This window comes from Vespa mandarinia, chromosome 11, assembly GCF_050613455.1.
Source record: "Vespa mandarinia isolate Hongniang chromosome 11, ASM5061345v1, whole genome shotgun sequence".
NCBI classification, from domain to species: domain Eukaryota; kingdom Metazoa; phylum Arthropoda; class Insecta; order Hymenoptera; family Vespidae; genus Vespa; species Vespa mandarinia.
The window spans coordinates 6,135,226-6,162,500 of NC_140820.1; the positions used below are offsets into that span (position 1 = coordinate 6,135,226).

The window sequence follows — 27,275 nt, forward strand, 5'->3', positions numbered from 1 at the left end:
TTATTTCTCTTTTGTATTCTTTTTTTACGTTCTTTTTTTTTTTTCTTTCTAAATCGTACATCACCGCTATAATGTATCGAACATTATTAAAAATAATTTAAATACCTTTTTAAATTCGCTATTATAGGCAATTCTACCATCTCTCTCTCTCTCTCTCTTTTAATGATCCAACATTTTTTCGTCTCTATCTTCTGGATTTCCGATGATGCAATTTGATGATGACTTTATAAATACATATATACGTGCATACATATATACACATACATATATATACATGTATATATATGTATATATATGTATATATGTATATATATGTATGTATAAATGTATATAGGTATATATATATGTATATATGTATATTATATTTTTCTTACATGCCATATAACAATATAAACAGTCAATATAGTAGTTAATTATGTTATTGTTGTTGTTGTTGTTGTTTTTTTCTTTTTCTTTTTTTTTCCTTTTTTTTTCTTTTATACATCACATCAGAACGAATCAAATATATGAAGGAATAATTATACGTAATGTTTGATAATTTTTCTAAAAGACTAGAGCATGTGAAGTTATGATTACTCTATACGTGTAATAAATCAAAATGTTTAATTTATACACACGATACTACTTATTATCAGTCGATATGGACACAACAATGGCGTAAAACCTATTTCATATCTCGTTTCTATAGTAGATTTTTCTTAATTTTATTTTGGAACGAATCACCATGCCAGGAATATTTGCCGTTAGTGTCATCTTTTCATAAATTCGACAACCGAATAAATATATATACATATACATATACATACATACATATATATATATATATATATACATATATATATATATATATATATATATACATATATATGTATGTATGTATGTATATTTTTTAAATTATCATATGGTTTTTTTTTATAAGTGAATGTTCCTTCCTCTTACAGTCTTTTTATTAATCAAAGAAACGTAGTAAATCGACGATACAAATTTTCTACATCGATTCTCACACTTTCCTTTTGCTTTGCACTGTGATTTTATATATATATACATATATATATATATATATATATATTATATAATATATATATATATATGTATATATATATGTATGTATGTATGTATGTATGTATGTATGTATTTATATATACACACTATTATTTATTTCATAATCTTTTACACTCATCTATTTAGAAGAGAGTCGTGTGTGCAAAGTTTTATCGAGCAAAAGAAAAAAAAAGAAAAAGAAAAGGAAAGAAAAATAATAACTATTTCTCTAAAACCTATCCCATAGATAACATTTGTAATAACTAATATATATACATAATACTTTCGCGCAAAAGTTTCTAATAGTTTAGAAATAGATCTATGTCTCATTCTTCGAGTAACAAATAATTATTTAATCCTATTTTTTCTTTCTTATTTTCTTCGTATATTCACATATGAATAATCAATTCTGATCGAGTAAAAAACGCAGATTTCTTCAAAATTATTGTTTTTAACAATGATAATAAAAAAATAATAATAATAATGATAATGGTTGATAATGGTGACAATTATTACGAGGTACAATAATAATAAAAATATTGATAACGACAAATACATGAGAAACATTTGTACACTAATTTACGTTCAACGTTATAATTAGTTTTCTTTAAAATATTAACAATTAGTTGAGATCAGATAACAGTTCGAACGAATACATTTCTTTCTCTTTCGTACTGTAGCGTAATTCATATATAATCTACTGCAAAGTCATTATATCTCACGATGATCATTCAAGAGGATGTAAAAAAAAATGTTGAATTTTGAAAAAGTCATTCACATGTTTCATGCATTATGCATATTTTTGTTAAATCATTGAATCGATAATAATCGACAAATATTTTTACATATCTTAATTAATACATTATCGTGATTATGCGACCAGAAATAAAAATCTATAACGATTTAACCGCATTGATAAGATCAACGATAAGTAATTACTTGTGTCAATGATATGAAAATTTTTTAAATCAATTAAATTTTATAAAAATCTGATATGATTAACGTAGAGTATTACTCATAATGATATAACATACAATTTTCGATATGATTAATGTAGTTGTTTACAATGATGACGTATAGTCCAAAGTAAAAAAATGGGAATTTTTGCAGCTTCTGGTTTTTTTCTCTTACTTTTTCCCTTTTTTTTTCCCTTTTTTTTCCTATCGATATCGCGTTGATATCAAGTTAATCGTGTTACGTAAGTTAAAATAGGAATCGATGAAGGACATTGCGAACACACGTAAATCAATGCGAGGAGTCGAAAAAAGAGCGGCAGCGTGTAAGTCGTCAGAGCTTTTCTGTGGCGGTATTTTTGATTGGTGGCGCCGAATGCGGTACGTTTGGAGGAGTACTTGGTGGTCCTAAACTCGTACTTCGTTCCAAAGGAAAGATTTTTCCCACAGTTGGTTGAGAAATCGCTCGTTTCGCCGTTCTAAAAGAGCTGCCGATTTTCATTATATTAGATTTTTTATCATTTAATTTATTCTACGGAATAAGAACATATTTTGTACATATATATATATATATATATATATATATATATATGTATATAAATTGTTTAATGTATATATATAAGGTACATTATATGTTCTGATTGAATGATATGCAATTTTATCATTCAATTTTAAATAATTTTTTAACATCCTTGCGTAGAATCATACCGAAACAATTTCACTTAGGTATAAAATTAGAATCTTTGCAATTTTTTATTACGTTCGATTGATATTACGCAAAGTTCCATTGTTAAATCAGTAAACAGTTACATATGCATCCGCCATATTTAACATTCATCTAATTTAGAGCATCCGGGATTAGATAAAACAAACAACTTGATGATGCTATTGTTATTTTTGTCTTTTTTTTCTATCTTAATCGTGCTTTGGCAAGAAAATTTTTTGAATAATTTTTAATGAAATCGAAAATTGAAATCGATAGCTCGCAAAATATCGATATTATCGATAGTATTGCTGATTCTCAAAATTATGAGGTTATCGTTAGATAGATAGATAGATAGATAGATAGAGAGAGAGAGAGAGAGAGAGAGAGAGAGAGAGAGAGAGAGAGAGAAGAGAGAGAGAGAAAGAGAGAGAGAGAGAGAGAAATGCAATGTAGGCGACAGGAAATACAGAATGTGAATGTAGAAAGTGTAGTATCATGAAAATGAATGGATACTAGAACATTAAACAACTTCTATGCGTCATTGTTCGTGTTTATAAACATTTTGAATTTTTTTCTACGCTGAAAGCATGACGTTGATGACGTAACAAAGGTCATTCGTGGATAAAAAGCAGTACGGAGACAATGGATCGTGCTTTTCATTCAAAGCATTTTTCGTTTACATCAGAAATGACTAGAAGCTATGAAATCCTTTGATGATTTCTTTTTTTTCATTATTATTATTATTATTATTCTTTTTTTTCCAACGAAATTCCAAAACTTTTTAAGAAAAAGTGAAAAAAAATAACTATATATAAATTGGACATTTCGAAAGTTTTTTGTGTCTCCATCCTCATATATCTGGATATAAAGCTTTAGAATTTCATATCGATGCTTAATTAATTTTTTATAATTTGTTATTTTAATCACATCAATTGCCATAATTAAAATAAAAATTTGTATTAATTAAAGAATTAATATTATCAATTATTATATAGATCAAGTGAACCGGACGACTATTCTATTTCTATATATATATATAAATACATATATATGTACATATGCTAAAAAAGATATCAATTCAATAATTAATTACTTAAATAATAAGTCGATTGATAAATCGATCGTAACAGAAGTAGCTTGTTGATCTTCATTGCTGCTAAATAAAGATATTCTAATAACAAGCGTGATGAGTGAAATCTAATGCATAATTGTGATAATTAGAGAGAGAGGGGGGGAGAGGGAGAGAGAGAGAGAAAGAGAGAGAGAGAGAGAGAGAGAGAGAGAGAGATTAATAGTAACAGTAAGAGGAGAGAAGGTCCTTTAAATGCTGATTTACACACTGTATATGTCTTTTGAATTGTGATATTTCGTTAATGATTAATTTGAAACTATGAAATCGTGCAAACAACGTTGAAATTTCTAATCCATAACCACATCTTGATTTGCAAATAAATACGATTAGAGATCAACCGAATCACCGATTTAGAATTTTTCTTTTTTATTTATGAGAAAATCAAATGAAAATTATTAGTATTGAATATTACGAATAAAAATATTATTACGTAAGATATTATTTTTTATTCGGAATATATAAATATATATATATATATTTATATATTCTGAATAATCGTAATAATAAAAAAAAAAAAAATTAGAAAAGAATAATTATATTGAGGTATGCGTTCGCACACACATACACATACACATACACATGTATTGTATATTATACATTTATATGCATATATATGCATATTACATTACAAAATATGAATATCCTTTACGTAATGCGGTTACGCTAACGTTAAATATAATACTTCACGCATTTATCTAAATTAGATCCTTCAATTTACTTTAATCTTCTATCGTAGGTGATTCGTCAAACTCTTCGATAAATTAAAAAAGAAAAAAGAAAAAAGAAAAAATAAAATAATAATAATAATAATAATAATAATAATAATAATAATAATAATAATAATAATAATAATAATAATAATAATAATAAAACCCACAGAACATTCAGTCTCTAACAAAATTTGATACAAAAATAATATTAATACACCTGTTTACCTTGATGACTAAAAACAGGATCAGATAATCTCGATAGATTAGACGAGAAAACTCTAATCACTGAACGCATCTAAACAGTCAAAGCGGATTTTTTAATCACAAGTCCTTGACATATTATTATTTTTTCTTTCTTACTTTCTTTCTTTCTTTCTTTTCTTTTCTTTTGTTCTTTTTATATGGTTCATAGAGAAAGCAATATAAGATTTTTTGTATTTTTTTAAGTTCTTTTTTTTTATTTTTTTTCTTTTTTAATTTTTTTTTTGTTTTTTTTTTTTTTTTTAATATATTTTTTGTTTGTTTGTTTGTTTGTTCGTTAGTTTTTCGTTTTCTTCGTTTGTGCGAGCTCGAATAATCGTCGCTCGCTTTTCAAGAGCATACGATGTTTTCATTAGCTATGTCATATAAGACGCGTTTATATCCTCATAGCATGTACCTGTAACGAAGAAATTCTTGAATTTTAGACATCTCTTGAGTGTCCATCGAGTATCAGCCAGTATCACAGCACGGCACACTTGCAGCATGTTAAAGATAGAAAGATTTTTTTATAAAAGAATATTTTCTCACTTTTTTTTATCAGTCAATTATCTATTTTTCTCTTTTTTTTTCAGACATCGAAAACCAAAATCAGCATGCCTACGTGCAATGAACAGAACAATAATATTAATTGACGAATAAAAAATTTCGAGTTAATTTTTAAACAATTCACCTTATTCTCGTTTTTTTTTTATTTTTAAATTTAAAATCGATCTTTCTATCCATAAATTCAGTGTGATGTTAGCGAAAGAGAGAGAGAGAGAAAGAGAGAGAGAGAGAGAGAGAGAGAGAGAAAGAGAGAGAGAGAGAGAGAGAGAGAGAGAGAGAGAGAGAGAGAGAGAGAGAGAGAAAGAAAACAAAGATAGCAAAAGAAGAAGGAACGAAAGAGAAGGATAAAGAAAGAAAGAAAGGCAGGAGAGATAGTTACCAATGCGAGTAATTTAATTGTACGCAGATTATAGGCGTGTGTTAGATGTCACTAAGGTAACTTTCCACTTTGAGTATACACTGTTGCACGCTGAGGAGCTGGTGCTTGTGTCATTACTGGAACAAATCCAGTATTTTCGTATTCACACACACACACACTGCAAACATCACACTTTGACAAATTCCAAAATCCAAAACGATATAGAATGGCAAATATGTAATTTACATATATTATTTATCGAATGTCATCGACGTTAAATCTTTTATGTTTTTATTTCAAAAATGATCTCCATATTTGGTAATCCATATCGTTTTTTTATATTCTTAATGAAGGTTTCTTATAGAAAGCATAGAAGAAATAAAAAAAATGTTATTATAAATGATAAGAACATGGTTATATATCATCGTTCATATCGAGTTATATTATCGTCTTATCGGATTCGTAGCTTTCAGCGTATTATTAATTTTCTTAATTATTAATTAAATAATTACGTTGAGAATATTGTAAAAAGTGAATGAGTGAGGGAGAAAGATAGATGTAGAAATGCAATATTTTACATCCACATGTACTGCATTTTCTGTAGATTTTCAATATAAATTTTTCTTCGGATTAGTTTCAAGGTCGAGATCAGATTAATTAGCAAGACTATCGAATATTTCACATGTTTTACGTAATAAACACGAATTAAATAATAATGAAATAATGAAGGATAAATATCAAAGGACATACCTTCTTCGCCGTAAAGATGCATTCTGACCAGGCAAACCAAATTGTCCACGTGGTATTACCATCCTTGCATTGCCTTTGGCTGGTCTCGAACCACCATGTGCTTGTAGCATGCTCAAGTGTGCGGCATAACCATCGTGAAGTATTGTCGCCAGAGCATGATGTTTTTTCGATGCTCCACCGATAACGAATATTTGATTTGGCTTGAGATTTATTGACGTATAAACACTTATATCTTTGCTACTACCGTATGCTTGATGTATTATTACACCGTGTTCCTGTAATTAATGACATTTAATTAATTTATAAATTGATTGCTGTATCAATTGATTGTAGAAAAATATTTTGAATACGACTGAATAAAATCCAAAATGGTAAGAAAATATTAGTAAGAAAATATTAATTTTTTATAGGCTAATTATCATTATCATTGCCATTGTCATTGTCTTCTTACCTGGACTAAATTATTTAAATATGCTGCTTTATGACCTAGCGGATCCGTAGAGAGCCCATCCGCGAAAGACACCAAACCGTGAGGGAAGTTATGCTGAGATAGCCAGGATACAACTTTCTTCTGTTGCATATCGGGTCGAGCGGTGATGTATATAATTAAATATCCTAATTCTTGCCAGTGCCTATGAGTAACATAATGAACTAAGTGATTATCGATCAAAGGATTATTTCATATAATGAAAGAATGAGATTATTTTAAAAATGTTTACCTGACAACATCAACAGCGCCAGCTCTAACTTTCGGATCCTTCCCGGTAACTGACATACTTGCTGTGAACGATCCATCAATACTGAAGACCACACATTCTGTTTTCGGAGGTACCACAGCCAAAAAGAAGTCGACGGAAGTGTGATCTCCTCTAAATAACAATATTTTTTCTTTTCAATATCATTTAATATCAATGAATATAAATGAGGGAAAATTTTTGGCCTATTAATTACCTAACTATCATTTTTACAGGATAAAGTCCATAACCGAGAGCTTTGTCATCAGGTATTCTATAAGTTATTCTACCATTTTTATCTGTAATTTCTGTATTTAAAAACGACCATTCGCCAACAGGTGGATCTTTCATAATATGAATGTCTACTTTTTCCCCTGGGCATGGAAAAAAAGAAAAAATAATAATGTTAAATAACATATATATATATATATTAATGATAATAATAATAATAATAATAATAATAATAATAATAATAATAATAATAATAATAATAATAATAATAATAATAATAATAATAATAATAATAATAATAAAAAGATGATCGTTGCGAATAATCATTGATTGTTTACCTGTTAAAGCTATCACGTCTATAGGACTGTACATAAATCTGGCCACTAATACTTGAGGTACACCTTCTCCGACGATGACATCATTGGCTCTATGATTAGCAGCAACGTTCTAAATAGTTTATAACATAACATTAATTTCATTGCGAACAAAGAGAAGTAAATTCGATAATAAAATATATATATATATATATATATATATATATATATATATAAATATAATATGAACCTTTAGTTTGACCGAAGTGCGTTTTTTATTCCATTTTTCTCTTGGTTGACCTGGACGGAAACATGAAAGTTCTTTTTCTTCGTTACCGAGTATAGGTAAATCGAACCGACCCAGCTGTCTTAATATAAACGCTATTACGTCTGATGATTCCCAATAACTAGCATGAAAGAGATGGGGTAATGCATTGGTAGGAAAATTTGCCAGACCCTCTGGACAATATAGAGCATAATCTATTCGTTTATTTCCCCACCATTTTTGCGTCACTGGAAATTCAATCTTTGTGTCGGTTTTTCTTTCTTCCTTTTTTTTTTTATTTTTATTTTTTTTTATTATACATTACTTTACGGAAAGTATAAAGACGAAAAATTAAGTTGCCATAAAAAAAATTATTAAAATAATTAAACTAAATTTAACACAAAAAAATGAAAATAAAAATAAACAAGGAATACATAGTTCTATCTTCTATAATAATAATAATAATAATAATAATAATAATAATAATAATAATAATAATAATAATAATAATAATAATAATAATAAATAAATAAATAATATATATATTGTAGAATAGATAGAATAAAGTAGACAAATATAATATAAGATAGATAGAATAGAATATAAGATAAAATATTATATCAGAAGGTATTGAGAGAGAGAGAGAGAGAGAGAGAGAGAGAGAGAGAGAGAGAGAGAGAGAGAGAGAGAGAGAGAGAGAGAGAGAGAGAGAGAGAGAGAGAGAGAGAGAGAGAGAGAGAGAGAGAGAGAGAGAGAGAGAGAGAGAGAGAGAGAGAGAGAGAGAGAGAGAGAGAGAGAGAGAATTGATTTATTTATTGGATATAGACTTACGTGCAGAGACAACTTGTAAAGGAAAATTATCGACGATACCAGACATAGTACTGTGAATCGATATATCCGACAATCTTCTCAAATGAGCATGTTGAAGTGGCGTTGTCATGTATATGTTAGGAATGTTTAATCCATCCGCAAATAATTGTGTATTGCTTTGAATCGTTTCCACTGAAAAATGATAAGAATATTTATGAATTTTTCCTTTCTATTTTTAAAACATAGAAAATAAAAAACACTTACGTAAATGATAAGGCTGCCCATTTCCAAGTGGATACTTTTGATATCGAGCAACATTAACAGGTGGTAGTAAAGAAAATCTTGCGGAAATCAATGGTTCGATTCTTGCAGCTACTGGATCGCTTGGATGAAAGAGATTGTAAACTTGATTCACCATTGGCTTTGGGATATTACTATTCTTATCTCCGTGAGATGAAATTTTTCTATATGCCATAACGAGTGCTAATGGACTGCCAAACATGAAGAACTCTCCTACCTCGAACTCTAATTTACATTGCTGGCAACTGTCACTGATAATAGAGGTTTCATCTTGAGAATAACATGATGACTATATATGCATATTAATATATTAATATATATATATATATATATATATTTAAATATATATATAAAAGAAATATATATTATAATAGTGTATTTATTATACTATTATATAAAATAATATTATTTCTATATATAAAATATTATAAAAATATACATTTACTACAATACTCTACACAATACTATCATACAATAATATTAGCTATTACATAATACGTATAATAATAGTATAATAGTATTATAGTTAGATAGTATTGTTTATTAATTTTTTACATTATATGGATATATATTTCTATATATATTTATATATATATATATATATATATATATATGTATATACTTATATACTATACATATATAGGATACATATACCTATATATGTATAGTATATGTAATTTGAAAAGTTATCTAAAAAGTATAATACATTTCCTACTAAAATTTTATCAAAATATAATCCTATTTCTTACTTTGTTCCAGAAGATCTTCTTCTAGGTAAAGTTGCACTTAAATGTTTACCATCCTCAGAAATTCCATCATTTTCAGTCCCTTGATTACTCGTGTCCAATATATTATTTTCACTGTTATATCTCGAATGATAATGCGTAGATCTACACAAAGCATCGTAGGCCAAAATCGAACCTACGGAATCACCGATGAAACAAATTTGCCCACTAAAACCTTTACCCTCCTCGCTCTTTATAAATTCTTGATAAATCTGATTTGCATTGGTAACTACTCGTGAGACTGCTTCTTCGTAATCCGAACTTGCACTTGCCAGTAATGGTATTGCACCGATTGGTATAGTATCGTTCGTTACTTGAGGTGCATCCATGCATGATGGAGACATATCGAAACTGTATGGACTTAAACTGAACGATAAAATTTAATTAATTTTTATTTTTTTCTTTATTTTACAATATTAAAAAAATAATCTATTATTTATTTTTTCTTTCGTATAAATTCTGATTAATATGTTGATTTATATTAAAATTTATTTAATTGATAATCTAATCGGCAAGTGAATTATAATTAATTCTTTTTACCTTGAAAGAACACCTAGACCTTCAGTACATATTGACGGACATGAAACAAATTTTATAGAAACATGTCCGACCATACTGGGATAATGTTGTCTCATAACAGACTCGAAGGCACCTCTGAAAGTTGTTACATCCGATTTCTTAGCTGTCAAATCGACGTTGGCATCTATAATGAATTAATTATGTTTGTCATTTAATAAGTAACAATAAATTATTAAATAAAATGACAATTACCTAGAACGCTTCCGGCATGCATCACGATCAAAAGTACTGTAGTTTTACACGACTGATGTGTTGGAGAATGTTGAGGTGACGTTGGACAAGAAACGTCAATGCTCGTCGACGTGTGAATTTGCAATCTTTTACTACGTTCGCTTGCTATTGGCTGTAGAAACGACGGTGAAAATATCGTATCTGCTTCTGTGAAAATTAATTACATAAATTAATATATCTGATGATAAAAAAAAATGATTATATGATATTATTTTTCAATATAAAACAAATTTTTTTTTTTAATAAAAAATCAAACATAACTTTTTGATAGACCTAATGGAAATACAATGATTTTATGGTATAATCATTAATATAACGTTTAAAAACATTTAATTAGATTGATAAAAATTAAGAATGCAAAATATTACCTTCCACGTTGTTTGTTGGTGCCACAGGAGAAGTACCATCATCCTCTTCTGCTAGAAGATCCAAAGAACTCCATTTAGCTAATGAAGAGTTATCTTCAAAGTGCTCTAAAGTATAATCATATATAATTAATGTCGATTGTGCACTATTGCTTTTCTTTTTTTATTTATTTTTTTTCATATTTGATTCATATTATTATTATTATTATTATCATTATTATAATAATAGTGTATTTATTATGTGTGTAACATAAAAGCGATTAAACAATTAAAAAAAAAATGATCATTAAATTCCATAAAATTACTCTTTCAGTGCTTTCTAAACTTCATAAAATACTTCGTGTACATGATGTAACCAAATATCGATTACTTCTATGGCCCAAGTGCTAACGTGAATACATCATGCAACAGGTTGTTACATCGTCCGATGTTAGTTACAAATATTTTCATCATACAGCCAATAAACTTTATGTAGCCATGCGTATAGATCATGCTCGGGAATCTTCATGCTGAATTCTAGAATTAGACAATTCTAGCAATTTATTAAAAATGATATAATATATAAAGTGTATGAATAAAGTGATTAAAAAATTAATAATGCATATATACAGAGTGCACAGTTCTTTATTATTATTATTTCTTTTTTTATATTTTCTTTTGAAAAAAATACTTTCACTTGTTTGTTCTAGCTGCTGTTCGTATTTTTTGCTAATGGTGATGAACAATTCATCGTTAACTACGCGTCCTACCTTTACGTATAGTAGGTATAATGAACCCAGCTGCGGTGTGTGTGTGGAGTGCAAGAAAAAACAGAGAAGGTAGACATAAAAAAGACTGTTCGAAATAGTCAACACATGCTATTATTGTCTTTTTAAGCTGATGTTAATACCTATGAAAAAAAGAGAGATAGATAGATAGATAAATAGAGAAAGAAAGAGAGAAAGAGAGAGAGAGAAAGAGAGAGAGAGAGAAAAAGAGAGAAAGAAAGAATGGGAGAGAGAGTGAGATAGAGAAAGAGAGAGAAAGAGTGGGAGAGAGACTGAGAGAGAGAGAGAGAGAGAGAGAGAGAGAGAGAGAGAAACGATAGATTTTTAGAATTAGACATTTCAAACGTTCTTTCCTAATACCAGAGTTATTCCTGTTTACATTTTGTGGACCAAACTCATTTTTTCTATTTCTTTAATTTTTACTTTTATTTTTATTTTTATTATTATCAAGTCAAATGACCGAGTTTCATATGTCCACAAAGTGTTACAGAGTATGCGAATTTATAAAATGAAGAAGGTATTAAAGTATCTACGAGATGCAGGTTAGATAATAAAACGATGCAAAATGAATTTTTTTTTTTTTAAATATATTAAGAAAGAGCTTAGAAAAATTGGTTCTTTTTTTTTCTTCTTTTCTTTCTTTTTTGTTTTTTTTTTTTTTTTTTTATAATGATACATCAACTGTTTCGATCTACGATCATGCTTATTTTTTTATGATTAATTTATTTTGATAAATAAAGAAAGGAAATGGAAGAAAACGGAACTCTTACCCTGACAATCAAAGAATTCCTCTTCGCTACTGGTTTCGGATTCTCTAATGATACTCTCCATTCTCCAATTTGCGATTTGTATATCCATATTTTTTGCTGAACTAGATGAATGACTTGCTGTATTTTTCTTCCATGATTTCTTTTCATTCTTTTCGTCGATCGGGCTAAATATATACAATTGGCGATAAAAAGAAAATTATTTTTATCTGGATAAATAAGTATTATTTATATGAAGAATAACAGCTTAGAACAATAATGAAATGAGGACAGTGTATGAATATAAATATTATAATTAACTATATTTTAATTTTATTATATTAATATGATAAAACATTAATAATACATTAAAATGAAATATCTGACGATAAAGTAAGAAATTACCTAGCATTAGATGGTTCCGTTGGAGAATCCTCAGGACTAGCTTCACCTTCTGAACTAACAGCCGTATTGATGATCGGTATATCCGAAGGTTTCCTAATACTCATTGGACTCTGAAGGTCCTCATTTTTTTCGATACTACTCAAAGTGGCTGCGAATGTCCTAGCGACGTTCGATTCTTGAGGTGTCATTCCGGTATTCCCTGTATTCGTGTCCTGATCATCATCATGAGTTACTTCTTCACCGGAATCAGCAAGACCCATCTTTTGTTGAAGTGCTAACTGAGTTTGCCGTTCAATTTCTCTGATATCTTCCATTGTCAAACCATACCATTCATCTTGCCAGGCCCAAGCTTGTCTGTGTGCTCGTGCCATCACTTTCCTCAATGCTACGAATCGTTTTAATCGATATTTTCTTTTTCTTTTCTTTTTTCAAAATAAATAATTAGCTTATTTAGATGAATGAATTCATGAATAAAAAATTCATGAAAGTAACTTTTATAAATTGCCATGTATTACAAAGTACTAACCCATATCGTGGATGAACTTTTCTAACTTTGTTTGCACACCCCAACAGCGGAATTCTACTCGGCATAATTTGTAAGCGCACATTAACGATTTCCCTGATGGCGTTGGCTGTTGTTTACTCTAAAGAATGAGAAATACTCCGGTAGTATCGTTGTATTATTATTTTTCTTTATTTTTATTTTATTTTATTTTTTTTTTTTTTTTTTTATTTTATTTTATTTCATAAAAGGATAGTAAAATGTATTTTTACTTTAATTTCACTCCAATAATCTTCCAACCAAGTGTCCGTTAGTGGACCTCTACCCGTTTTTTCAGAAATATACAATTTAGGATCTTCTTCCTTGACATAATCGATTTGATCTTTTACGATATCGATCAAATCTGTAACATTTAATATGATCAGTATGTTAGTTTAATTTTATAAAAAGAAATGTCTAAATTTAACAATTTTCTAATATTTTCTAATACTTCCTAATAAAAAATTTCTAATTATACATTTACCCTTTATAATCACATATTTTTTATATATTACATATTTACATATTTTTATATATTATATATACTATCCTAGAATATATAGGAAATATTTTAGGGTTTGTTTTAGTATATCAAAACAAAAAAAAAAGAAGTTCATATAAAGGTTTTATTTTTGATATTTACTTTTTATGTTATTTGAAATTCATTGTACAAAGAACGCCCATTAACGGAGTTAAAACTCTTCGTGAAAGAATTGAACAAAGTTTCAAGCAAATTCAAACAACATCTGGACGTATGGTATGGACAATCATTTATCAAATATGTAAGACAGTCATTAATAAAACAACTGCAGGTTTGTATTCAGATGCAAGGAGGTCATTTTGAACATTTCTTATGAAAATAAGCAGATAGAATTTGATGAGAATCAAATTCGCTATAATTCGAAAACAAAATCGAATGGAACATATGTTTATATGAACATTTTTTATCGTTTAAATATGTTGAATTTGCATTATTGCAATTTATATTTTTTAGTTATTCTAGAACACATTGTATATACATATACATATACATATACATATACATATACATATACATATACATATACATATACATATACATACATACATACATATACATGTACATATATATATATATATACATATATATATATATATATATATATATATAATATATTATATGATTATAGTATAATTATATATAATTCTACACTATATTTGAATATAGAAAGTCTATTCTATTATAGTATTTATTGTATTATTTTATAATATTATTATATTACATTATACTATACGAATACTTACGAATAATAAACATTATATTATAATATATAGTATACATATAATATATAATATATAATACGATATTACGATATATAGTTTAAAATAAATGTATTATTTTACGTCGTAATAATATTTAATAGAAAATATTTTTGGTATTTTGATTACTTATAATCATTCGTTGTCTTTCTTTTCCTGAAAATTTTAAACGTACCTACGACTCTGTTTCTTAAATCGGCACCGTTTAGTTTGAAAACATTTTCTTGATAGCCATTGTCAGGAAAATAATAAGTTTCTATTTCTATGGAAAATTTCTCGACGAATGGACTTGTGTATCGCGTTTTTGTATACGGATATGCGTTCCATGCCTCCTCTTTTGCTATTAATGCTGATTTAGGTAATAAACTTTTGAACCATCCTGGCAAGTGGCTACCAACGTGATAAATTTTATGCGTGTATTGGCCATTTCCACCGGGACCATTGGTATACGGTTCGTTAACTATTATTTCCACGCCACTCCCGGTACCTCTGCTTTCTTCACGTGATTTTTTCTATAATACAAAAAAAAATTGCTTTGTAATTTTCTTTGTCATTTTCTTTTTTCTTTGTTTTTTTTTTTTTTTTTTTGTTATTGAATGTCGTAAACGAATTCGAAGACGAGAAAAAAATTACGATTTCCTAAATAAATATTAAGAAAAAAATGAAAACAAAAGAAAGAAAAAAGGATTTTTTCTTTTTCATATTTTTGTAATTTGCTTGAACCATTAAAATTAACCTCTAAAGGTAAGAACAAAGTTTTCAAAATTTCAAATTACTTCATTCGTTTTTATTTTTTATTTATTTAGTTTTTATTTTCTTTTTCTTTTTTCTTTTTTTTTTTTTATTATTTTGGAAATTGGTCGGGTGTAATAGAGAATTCAATTATTGATTTATAAAATGTTACGAAAATTGCGTAACTAACCTCATCTGAGAAATTAAATGAGATTCAAGTAAAAATATTTACCGCTATCATGTAAAGTTGAGCAATTTGATATTCCTCTACCGTAAGTGGCAGAGGAATTCGATATTCCTTAATCAACATTTTGACGAAGGAGAGATCTTTTATCACCCGTACATCTTCGAAAAAAAATATTCTCTGTATGAGGGAGCTCTCGTTATTCTTCTAGATGGTGTGTGTTTACGTTGTTCTAACGTTCCTTTAGAAATAAAAAAATATTCATTGATAATTTCTAACTCGCTTTTTTATAAAAACTTTTTTTTATAAAAAAGAATCATTCCATTTCATTATTAAAATGTAGAATTTAATTTCTTATTTATTTTAATTTCCTTTCCTGGATGCTTCTTTTTTTTTTTTTTCTTTTTTAATGCAGATTTATTAATAAAATTCCACTATTACTGACTTTTGCTATTTAATTCCAATATTTACTATGTGATAATAATATATCGTTCGTTACGTCATTATTTTCGTAAGAATACATATTCATTTTTTAAAAAAATAGATGTTCTATAAAAAAAAAGATATTTCCTATAAATTACTATGGATCATCCTTGTGATCACTAAACTATGAAAAATATGGCGGCAAGATGTTATAATCTAAATAATCAATCAGATTATTCTAATCTTTTCGATAAATTATTGAAAGTTCTAACGATCGAAATAGAAAATATTTCCCATTTTTTCAATCTTTTGCTATCGATCAAATTATAATTAATGTTAAACAGAATTATTACGATACATATATACGTATAATTTATAGAAAAATTTATACGTTTCGTTGAATAATCATCAATTCAATAAGAAAAAAATTGTCGATTAAATACGAAAACGTAAAAATTTTTATGATTGTTATTGTCAATATAGAAGTACCTTTATGATTAGTTTTCTCTTAAAATACTAGTGATGCTATTTGTGATTACAAAAAAACATGAATTGACATTATGTGAGAGTAATAACATTATAAACGTAATATGTATGTATATTTACTTACATAAGTATCTTGTATGTCCTCAGCAATATATAAAAAACAAAAGTAAACTGAAGAATATAAAAAACAAGATGACAAAGTCCAAAGATGAAGAAAGAGAGAGATAGAGATAGATAACAGAGAAAGAAAGAGAGAGAGAGAGAGAGAGAGAGAGAAAGAGAGAGAGAGAGAGAGAGAGAGAGAGAGAGAGAGAGAGAGAGAGAGAGAGAGAGAGAGAGATAATCTCTTTTGTTGTAAGAATGTACAGGTTTCGCGCCACACCTTTCTTCTTTGTCGATACAGCAGTGCGGATTCGAATTTTTAACGATACAAAAAATTTTTCGAAATATATTATTATATTATATTTGCATATACTCTTATATCACTGAAAATCAATCGGATATTAAATGATTATCAATTTTAATTATCAACAACATTTTATCCTTTTCTTTCTTTTTTTTTTTTAATCTCGAGATTTATTCATGAAAATTGTCTTCTTTCTCTTTTTCAAAGCTTCTTTGAAAACGTCACTGAAACGGGAAGTCTTTGGACGAAAAAATGAACTCGTTCCGCCGACAAACACGCAATAGACACAGTAGTAACACACATAACATACATATACACCGTTCTCATATCTGTCGACAGAACAGCAGACTCGCCTTTGACACTTTCCCTTTTTGTTCGATTTTTTAACTTCAAGTTCTTTAGATATTCATTCGAAAATAGATGAGGCTTTAATAATTTTTAATGATGTTGAAGGTCAATATGTGCGACGAATCCATCGAAATAGATCGATCGAGGTAATAAATCGATCGAGGTAATGAGAATAATTAAGACATAACATATAACAAAATGTTACATCGCCGACGCGCGGCGACCAACTAACGGACCTGCCGTGGTTCTCACTGTTTACCCCCACTATCGTACCGAACTGCCGGCGTCACAGACGCCCACGATCTTCTCGACCTATCACGAATCTTCACGCTCTGACAGTAGTGTAACTAGCTATGGCTGCGCGCCAAATTTTAATTGCGTTTCATTTTACTTCATGTTTCCTACAATTTATTTCCTTTCATTTAATGTGGTTTTATTGTGCCCTTTCAAATTTTTGCATGTTTCTTTCTGTTATTAATTTTCAAATTTCTTTTTCAGAATAATATTCTTGCCAATTTAATTCTGATCTTGATATAATGTGTTCTAATACATTGTTATACTTTTTCTAACAATTAATTGAGAATTAAATATTTTTTCTTTTTTAGTGATTCATTTTTCTTTTGTTTTCCTTTTTTCCTTGACAATATTAATACTAAGCATACTTTGATTAAAAGTTTGTCTTCATTATATAAAATAAATAAAAATGAATATTTAATTTAGATTAAACTCCGACATCAATAAGAAAGAATAAGAAAATTAATAAGAGAAGCAAATAAAAAGTAAGATTCAAGGTTAAAACGTTGATATTTAAAATACGAAATGAGATGGAAGAACAAGTGATGAAATTTAATCGATCGATTGACTGAGCCATATTTATTTTCATAACTATATCAATCGTCTTTGAGTATTAAATTCTGAATCCGCCACTGGTCTGGACAACCACCTTTACCATGTCCTAGGGACCTAGGCTATTGATCGAACCGGGAAGCGAAGGAAGGAACGCGAAACCAGCTGCGCCGCGAATCATATTGCCCCTCCATCGAGCTGGTAAACGTAATGCGATTGCGCGTTTATATAGAAATAGAAGGAAGGCTAAAATCTGTCCTCGATTATTATATAGGAACGACCGGTTACACGTTCGCTACTTTACAAGGATAATACTAACGAGAAGGAACCGATCGTCCGGACCGGAAATGATAAGCTAATCGGATTTTTTCAAGAGATTTTTTTTCATTGAAAGCGATTTACAATATTTCAACAAACAAATTACATCGTTATATATAAATTCGTCAATATAAATCTATTATAACGTTTTGTTTGTTTATATTAGTTTAATATCAAACAATAAGAATACTTAAAAGAGAAGTTAGATTAAGATTTAAAAGGTTAGATTTGATTTATATATGGTGAATGTATAAATATTTATTGCTTATAATGAACATTATAAACAAAAAAATATATACAGGGTGTTTTTTTGCATATATTTAATTTGTATAAATATTAAATAATATTTTTAAAAATTCGATTAGATTAGATTTGATTTATATATATATAATATCACTTAATTACTTATAATGTTTCTTACAATTAGCAGATATATGTATAAATTGTGTACCATTATAATTAATTCATATGAATATTAACACGATGAATATCTAAATAGTTCGGTTAGGTTAGGTTTAATATACATACAGGAATGCATACATGCTTATCTGTTGATTGTGTAATGAACATTATATAATATATATATATATATATATATATATATTACGTTCATATATACATTTATTATAAAAAGGAGGAGAGAAAGAGAGAGAAAGAGAGAGAAAGTGTATATCTCATCGTAATTAATTGGTATGAATATCGCCGAAACTATTCGAGATATCGGAAAGTGTTCTTAGACAAAAATTACAAATGCACAATTTTGTTCTAACTATAAAACTAATTAGAGTTGTTGATGTTATTTTCAATTAAGTATAACATGTAATTATTAATTTTATATTGTTAACAATTTTATATCGGTTAAGACGATAGTTCAATAATCTATGATAACATAACTATCAAATAAATTAGTTTACTACATTTTTTATTTATAATTAAGTTCAAAATAATTATCTCGAAGAATTTTTTTTATGTTTTTCACTTTTCTTCAGTTAATATTTATAAATTTTATTATCATTTCATTATAATTTTCGGCATATTTCGATTTTCAAACGAGTGGCTATATTTTGTTTTTCCTTTTTTTTCCTTCTCATTACTGTGTCACGAAACATCATAGTAAATTCATCAATAATTCTCCATTTCTATGAATTTTCTATCAACATCAAGGGAAAACGAAGAATGGCGTGGAACAGGGTCAAATCTGATGTCAGACTTTGCTAACAGCCTTGCTACCTAACTCGATTACTCCCAAACTGACAATCCGACAGAATGTTTCTGTCCCTTTCACTAATATTTAATTTTCTTTACCACCTTTTCCTCTTATTTATTATTACCATCATCATCTCAAACCGCATAATTTCCTATGAATATTTAAATCAAGAAAAACTTGTTTATATTCAGTCAACATAATTTTGTTTTGTCTTTTTTTTTTCCAACAAATATGTACATCCTCTAATCACAAGATCTATTAAAATTATTAACAATATGTTAATATTATTTATATATTTATTTTCTTTTTAATAAAAATGAGTATAAAAAATGACACAACAATGTACGATTTTATTTGGAATGTGTTTATTGAAATGGGAAATAAATAAGTAAATAAATAAATATATATATATATATATATATATATATATAGGTATATATACATACATATACATATGTATACAAAAAAATGATGTCAGCAAAGATTTCAAGTAAAAGCGAAAAAGAGGAAAAAGAAAAAAGGGAGAATAAAAGAGAAAGATATATAGAGTTGGTCCTATGTTGACCTTCAAGTAAAGTCCATACGCATCCTCATTTTGTTCAATAGCCTGGATAGCATCGTTTGTCTGATGGTCCAAATTTAAAAAATATCTTTTTTCTTTCATGTTTTTTGGACGAATATAATGGAAGGACCAGAAAAGAAGGTATTACATAATCTCCGGTGTGATATTCTATATTATATTTTTATGTACTTTTACTTTGTTATATATATATATTATCATTTATATTTACCATTATTATATTATATATACTATTGTAATAATATATATAAAATGTCATTATATCATTTTTATTTTTTATTTACGAAGAAAGGAAATGGATAAAAATATACCATACTATATTTTTAGTTTATTAATTTTTTATATACACTACTGCGTTTTATGTATAAAATTATTTTTATTAAAAAAAAAAAAGACGTAAGAATATATTATATTACATGTTCATATAAATTGCTATATATATATATATTTGTCTTTACTTATAAGTAAAACATTAAAAGATTTGGAAATTGAATATCTTGTTTGTGAGAGTCAACGATGTAAAATGTCCATGTGGAGATGGATGAGTAATGAAATCTCAAGAATCATATTTTCATCACTTCCTTCCATCTTTTGCGTTAAAAATTATATTTTCCAAATTGAAATAACCAAGAGTTAAACATTAATCCTAAATTTTATGAAGATTTGTAACGTAAGCAACGGTAAAACGCGTTTATTATGATATTTCGTAATGCAAAATTTCAATATTTTTAACAACATAAGAAATTTATTCAATTTGTATTTCATGTAATATGAAAATATATCAAGAGATTTATTATTAAGTACGAAAAATGAATTCTTTATTATAATCTTTTATTTATATGATAAATAATTATAAACATTATACACACACACCCATATGTATGAACACACACACACACACACACAAATATCTCTGTTTGCTTTTTTATTAATTATCATTAACGAATATGATCCATAAAAGTTATTAACATTATTTTAATGGTAGTTTATTTAATATTTATCAATGTATATTTATCAATATTAATTATTAAATAAATTTTAAATCCTTTAGTTTTTCTATCCTTCGAGATCTGACAGTAGCGATAATTAAAGATATTCAGAATAAATTATCATAGTTTGAACAACATTGTATCGTTCTTTCTTACTTTATTATTATTATTTTTACATTTTTTTTTTACATTCTTTTCATTGTTCCATTATATAAACTTATCTCATATTATACGAAACCACATTTATTCCAGAGTATATATATTATATATATATATATAAAAGATCAAGAACTATACTTTTTTAAAGAGTTTTATGAGAATTTTTCGTCTTTTTAGATGAAAAAGTTAACCTTGTATTTTCTTCCGAGATATTTCCTTCTCCAACGAGAAGATAAAATAATATCGAGGTTTGAGAGAACATTCAATAGATAATTTTCAATGGTCCTAACACGTGTAAAATTCCGAGAGATAAAAGAGAATGACTAAGCCGTCATGTATTAGTATGTGTGTGTGTGTGTGTGTGTGTGTATGTATGTATGTATGTGTGTAAGCGTGTGCGTGTGTAAATGTATGTATATATAGTATATACACATAAAACGGTACTTTTATTTTCAAAGAATAAATATCAAAGTCATGTATTTAATATGTCATTCTTGTAACAAGAATTCTTATGACTTTTTTGATCACATTTATGTGATAATTATTTTTCATTTTATTGATAATCACCATCATCATTATTATTATTATTGTTTTCGTTGTTGTTGTTATTGTTACTATTATTATTATTATTATTATTATTAATATTTTTCATTTCTTGTTTTCTTATCTTTTATAATATCTTGATTAAATTTTTCTAGTAGTTATAAATCATTTTACGGCGTATGGATCCTCCACTTCGTAACCATCTGGAGGAATAGGATTTCGTACGGGATTGTGAAATAGTGTATGGTTACCATCACCCCAAGGGAAGGGCTGTTAAAATGGAGCGTGTTAATTGATATCGACGATGATATAATTATCGGGACGCTTTAACTTATCCTTGGTTATTCAAACGAGATATAGTAAAGAAAAGGAAGGAAAAAAAATGTATCGAAAAAATGAAAGAGAAAAGGGAAATTTCAAAGAGTAAAAATAAATCCTGATCGTTGATCGATAAATAATATAATTTTGAGCGTAATATTGGATTAAAGGAATGTATTAGAAAATGAAAAAATGTCGAAACAAAAATTTTTTTGTTATCATTAACTTTTTTATCTTATTTGTTATCAACAAGTAAATAAATTATTTATTAAATGATCCGCTGTTATGATAATATAATATAAAATAATTAATAATAAGTAGATACATATGTAGGCTATAATACATGTTTACAGTATGATTATATCATTATTTATTATGACCAGTTAAATACGTATTATAGAAGTTCAGAAGAGATTAGAGAAAAAGGAAGAAAAAAATATTTTTTAAATAAATATCTTCCTCTTACTCATACTCAAAACGAACAGGATTAATAAATTATCGATCAACTATTATTATATAATTTATACAATATAATTTATAATAATTAATAATATCTCTGTAGGTATTAATATATGTATATATATATATATATATATATATATATATATATTTATTTTGATTATTAATTATGATTAGTTAATTATCGTGAAAATTGTTATGTTTGGTGAATAGATCGAGGTCAAAACAAAAGAGGGAATAAATTGAAAATGTATAATCAACGTGCGGTCGACCGAAGCGTTTCTCACGTAGGGCTTCATTAATCGATTATCGAGAATGCCGAGGGTGAGTAAGGGATTATTGCTTCGAAATGCGTTGAACGCAATAACTTGGTCATGGAATTATAAACAACGATGTTCGTAGATCATATATATATATATATATATATATATATATATATATTATACAACACACATACATAAGATCATTACATATAAAATATGCGATTTTATAAAATGAATATAATATGAAAAATTGAACATTTCATATGTAACAGTCTAATATATATGTTTATGTTCATAAATATGATATACATATATGTAACGAAAAAAATTACCTTTGTTCGTCGATACATATATGGAATGTCCTCAAATTCTGGCCTTGGTTTCTTTTTCTCTTCTTCTACTCTTGGTATAATAATAATTAATGCGACCATAAGTACAATGGAAGAGAGTAGTGATATTATCCGCCAAAATTTTAATTTTGTGGGCTCTACATGAAAAAAAATTGGAGTATTGTAAGATTTTATAAGAAATTAATTTTCTTTCTTTTCTTTTTTTTTTTTTTTTTTAGCTTTTTAGCATCCGTCAATTTTTATGATTTTATGTTTTATGATATATGCGTTAAATTGATCTATAGGTAATATCAGAATTTTTAATCTAAAAAAAGAAATAAAAAATAATTGTTATTTATACAAAAAATTTTAATTTTCATTTATTGGCTAATTTAATATAATGTGAAAGATCATAGAAATTGTAACCGAAATATTTATTTAAAAATAAAATAAAATAAACTAGAATAAAATACATAAAAGTGTTAAAAAGAAAAAATTTGCCGATAAATAATATTGCATATTAAATGTTTTTAAACACAAACGATATTATTATATCTTGTTATCTTGTATTGAAAATTCCGAAATTATTTGGTTGATCCAACAGATTGATATAACTCTAATTAGAGTTCTATTGGTCTATTAAATCTTCTTAATTATATTTCCTATTTATTTTCGATACATGAAATCATTAATAAAAATGTAGGTATAGTACGAACAATAAAATTTTCGAAATTAACATATGTATTACCTTTTTTCGATGGACAAGGTGGAACAAGTTTTTGAGGTGGACAAGGAGAAAATTCCTGTTTAGATAAACAAGGATCAACAGGACACTGGGAACATATTTCCGGAGGGCAATCATCTTTAACGCACGACTTAGAATCCGGTTGTAAAGATGTTTCCTCGCAGCTTTCTTTTGTAATTTCTGTTTTACAAGTGATACTTTCATTCTCATTAGTTTTCAAATTATTTTTCGAACAATCCTCGTAATCTTTATTTTCCAATGATTTCCAATCTACGTTTGATTTACACGATCCATCAAACGAATCAGTATTCATATCTTTTATTGAACTTGTTTTAGATTCAGTTTTGCATTCGGTTTTGGTAGGTTTATTGCAATGATCGTCACGTGTAGAATAAAATCTTATCGTAGAAAGGACGAGCCCTTTTTTCCAAGGATAATGTTCTATCATCAAGGTCGAAGAATATGATCGATTGGAATATGTCCAGAGGAACAATGATTTCTTGGCGAATTTTATACATTCTCGCCAATTTTCTCGTTCACTGCTCTTTCCACCAAAGATACGTTTTCTTTGAATTTTCGATCTAAAAGAATTTTCAAGAACTAATGAACGAGTTCTCTTGCAATGAGCAATGTCTATTTCGAAACTCAATTTATCTACGAATTTTTCGTTATCGATAAATTTTTGATTAAATTTCGAATTTGGATTCCATCTTGAAAATGTTCGCCATCTTGCCGTTTCGATTTGTTCAATTGGATTCCAGTTGATACAAATCGGATCGTATTTAGATCGAGTTCTTTCCCAATCGAATAAATACGACGACGTTTTCTTTTCTGCTGGAACACTTTTACGAGATTCCTTTGTAAATATCCTCAAGTCACGTGGTATTAATGTCGATATATATTTGTATCTCTTCGATAAAATTTCCATGAATTGTAATTCGACTTTCAAAGAGGATGAAAAATGTGAATTGGTATAAGTCTTTCGTAAAAGTGATAATAACGTTATCATTTTTTTTTCGACATCGGTAAATTTACCAATGAATATACATATATAATTATTTAAAAATAAAAAAGTAAAAAAAATTAATCGTGCCGTGAAAAACCGAACGATATTTCCAAACAAAAGGTTAGATGTCGAAATGACCTTTTAAAAGCGGTTTCGATAGTATCGAAAATGAATGATCGTTGTTCGACCTTTGATAAATAATAGTTACGTATAAAATTATTGATCGATTGTAGAATATTAGATTGAAAATTGAGTTTTAAATAAGAAATAAAGAGAATGACGTAATCTTAATAACGTTCTAAAATTCTTTACTTCTTTAATTGCAATTTGTTATTATTTGAAATACTCAAAAGCTGTTTACTATAATTATTTTTCGTAAAAATAATTGGTCGATTGTTATTATATATATTGATATTTTAAATCGTAAATATACATATATTGATATCTTAATATGAATAATTTTTACATAAAAGAAAATAATAATAAAGAAAAAAAAATAACTAATCTAATTAATACCCTTCTATTTTATTACAATTGTTGTTGTAATTTTGAACGTTTCAAAATTACTTTTAATATTTTTTTCAACATTTTTTTGTATTAATTCTCAGTAAATTATTCATCGATTATAAAACGTTCATACGAATTGTTATTATACAAAAAAAAAAAAGAAAAAAAAAAGAAATAAAAGAATCTAACCTCGATATTTCTATTTTTTGTCATAGCATTTTTTCCTCATAGCAATTCATCATAATTTAGAACCCTTGAGAAATTTCGTCGTAATCTCATTTCTTCTCTAAGTGATGAACATCGGACTTACGTTAACCACGAACGTTCGTTTTCTAAATGTTTATGAATCGGCTTCCCTATTTATAGCGTTGCTTATTATGCTGCATTACGTGCGCTTCCTAAATAAAATGTTTTACATGTTCTAGAATATAATTATATATAGTATGTATATAAATTAAATGCTTTCGAATGGTGTTCATTAGAAATATACTTTTTTTTTTCTTTTATTTAACCTATATAATATCTAAATCATATGCAAACATCAAAGACTATTCTAATGTATTATTTATTCTCCTTTTATTAAGTATAAGTATACAAATATAAAATATAAGCACATAAATATACATATTATCATTTGTTATACTTTAAAATATCAATTAATGCCGACGTAATACGTTTTCTTTTTTATTCTGAAAAAATGAGTAGAAAAAACAATGTCTTTGAATTAAAAAATTTTTTTACCACTATAATTCAAAATTTTATTAGAAAGAAAAAATAAGAGAGAAAAAGAGAGATATTGATAAGTTTTTATATGATTTATTATTATATTTGCTTAATGATTATATATTTATAAAATTTAAAAGATATAAAAATATTACATAAAAGTAGTGAAAAAATATATACCATATAAGTAATTGATAAAAAAGGAATATATGTATGTGTGTGTATGTGTGCGTGTGTGGGTGCGTGTGTTGTTCTATACTACATATTATACTATTTATAATAAATTATATATATATAACCTATAATAAAACCTCTGTATAATACTTATATAATGTTCAATATACAATATAATTAATGAATAATTATATATATATTAATTATATATATATAATTATATATATATATAGAAAAAAAATATATATATGTGTATATACGACTCACTATTATTGATTTAAAATCCGTATTTACAAAGAACATAGATCACTGTTCGTCGTTTAATATGTAGATATTAAATCGTAGCGCCAGTTTGTCTGGGTCATGAAACGAGCGAAAGCGAACAGGACGATCGACTATGATAGAGAAAGAGAGACATTTATTCCAATCTTCTTCCCACGTTCTTGTTTGTTTAGCACTTTTTAACAAGAACGCTGAAAATGAAAGCATGTATTCTTACAAAACCTATTTTGAGACTCAATCATCTATATATCCTACGTTTATCGAAGATGAAGTTATCGATTACTATTATGTAATCGATCGATAGGATTCAATAAAAAGTAATAATGATTTATGATTTAAACTATTAACAAAATGTATTAAATGCATGATCAAATAAATTAAAAAACTATATTAAAAGAATTTAAAGAATGATAATAATT

At 27.0% G+C, this 27,275-nt stretch overlaps 1 protein-coding gene across 7 annotated transcripts; it reads right to left on the minus strand.

The window, feature by feature from the left end:
* Nucleotides 1–1,143: 1,143 nt before the first annotated feature.
* Nucleotides 1,144–17,634, minus strand: rdgB (retinal degeneration B). 7 transcript variants are annotated; one of them, XM_035865799.2, is made up of 21 exons: nucleotides 16,779–17,634; nucleotides 15,794–15,986; nucleotides 15,005–15,341; nucleotides 13,764–13,894; nucleotides 13,516–13,633; nucleotides 12,990–13,374; nucleotides 12,609–12,772; nucleotides 11,075–11,179; nucleotides 10,668–10,853; nucleotides 10,437–10,599; nucleotides 9,861–10,262; nucleotides 9,076–9,362; nucleotides 8,833–9,003; nucleotides 7,987–8,249; nucleotides 7,761–7,869; nucleotides 7,409–7,565; nucleotides 7,177–7,326; nucleotides 6,909–7,089; nucleotides 6,458–6,732; nucleotides 5,729–5,844; nucleotides 2,352–2,482 (listed from the first exon to the last, which is right to left on the minus strand). In XM_035865799.2, the coding sequence occupies exons 2-20, from the start codon at nucleotides 15,869–15,871 to the stop codon at nucleotides 5,757–5,759; spliced, it is 3,750 nt and encodes a 1,249-aa protein (XP_035721692.2). In that variant the 5' UTR covers nucleotides 15,872–15,986; nucleotides 16,779–17,634; the 3' UTR covers nucleotides 2,352–2,482; nucleotides 5,729–5,756. The 7 variants fall into 7 exon arrangements, with proteins under 7 accessions (XP_035721695.1, XP_085516223.1, XP_035721689.2 ...); XM_035865797.2 differs by lacking the exon at nucleotides 2,352–2,482 and adding an exon at nucleotides 5,064–5,200; XM_035865796.2 differs by lacking the exon at nucleotides 5,729–5,844 and having other exon boundaries at nucleotides 1,151–2,482; nucleotides 11,075–11,122.
* Nucleotides 17,635–27,275: the final 9,641 nt, after the last annotated feature.

Coding starts and splice junctions, on each gene's coding strand:
- rdgB (XM_035865794.2), bottom strand. CDS start 15,871: ATGTTGATTAAGGAATATCGAATTCCTCTGCCACTTACGGTAGAGGAA. Junction 12,773..12,989: donor ACGGAACCATCTAATGCTAG/GTAATTTCTTAC, acceptor GTATATATTTAG/CCCGATCGACGAAAAGAATG. Junction 2,483..6,457: donor GCATCTTTACGGCGAAGAAG/GTATGTCCTTTG, acceptor GAAAATCGGCAG/CTCTTTTAGAACGGCGAAAC.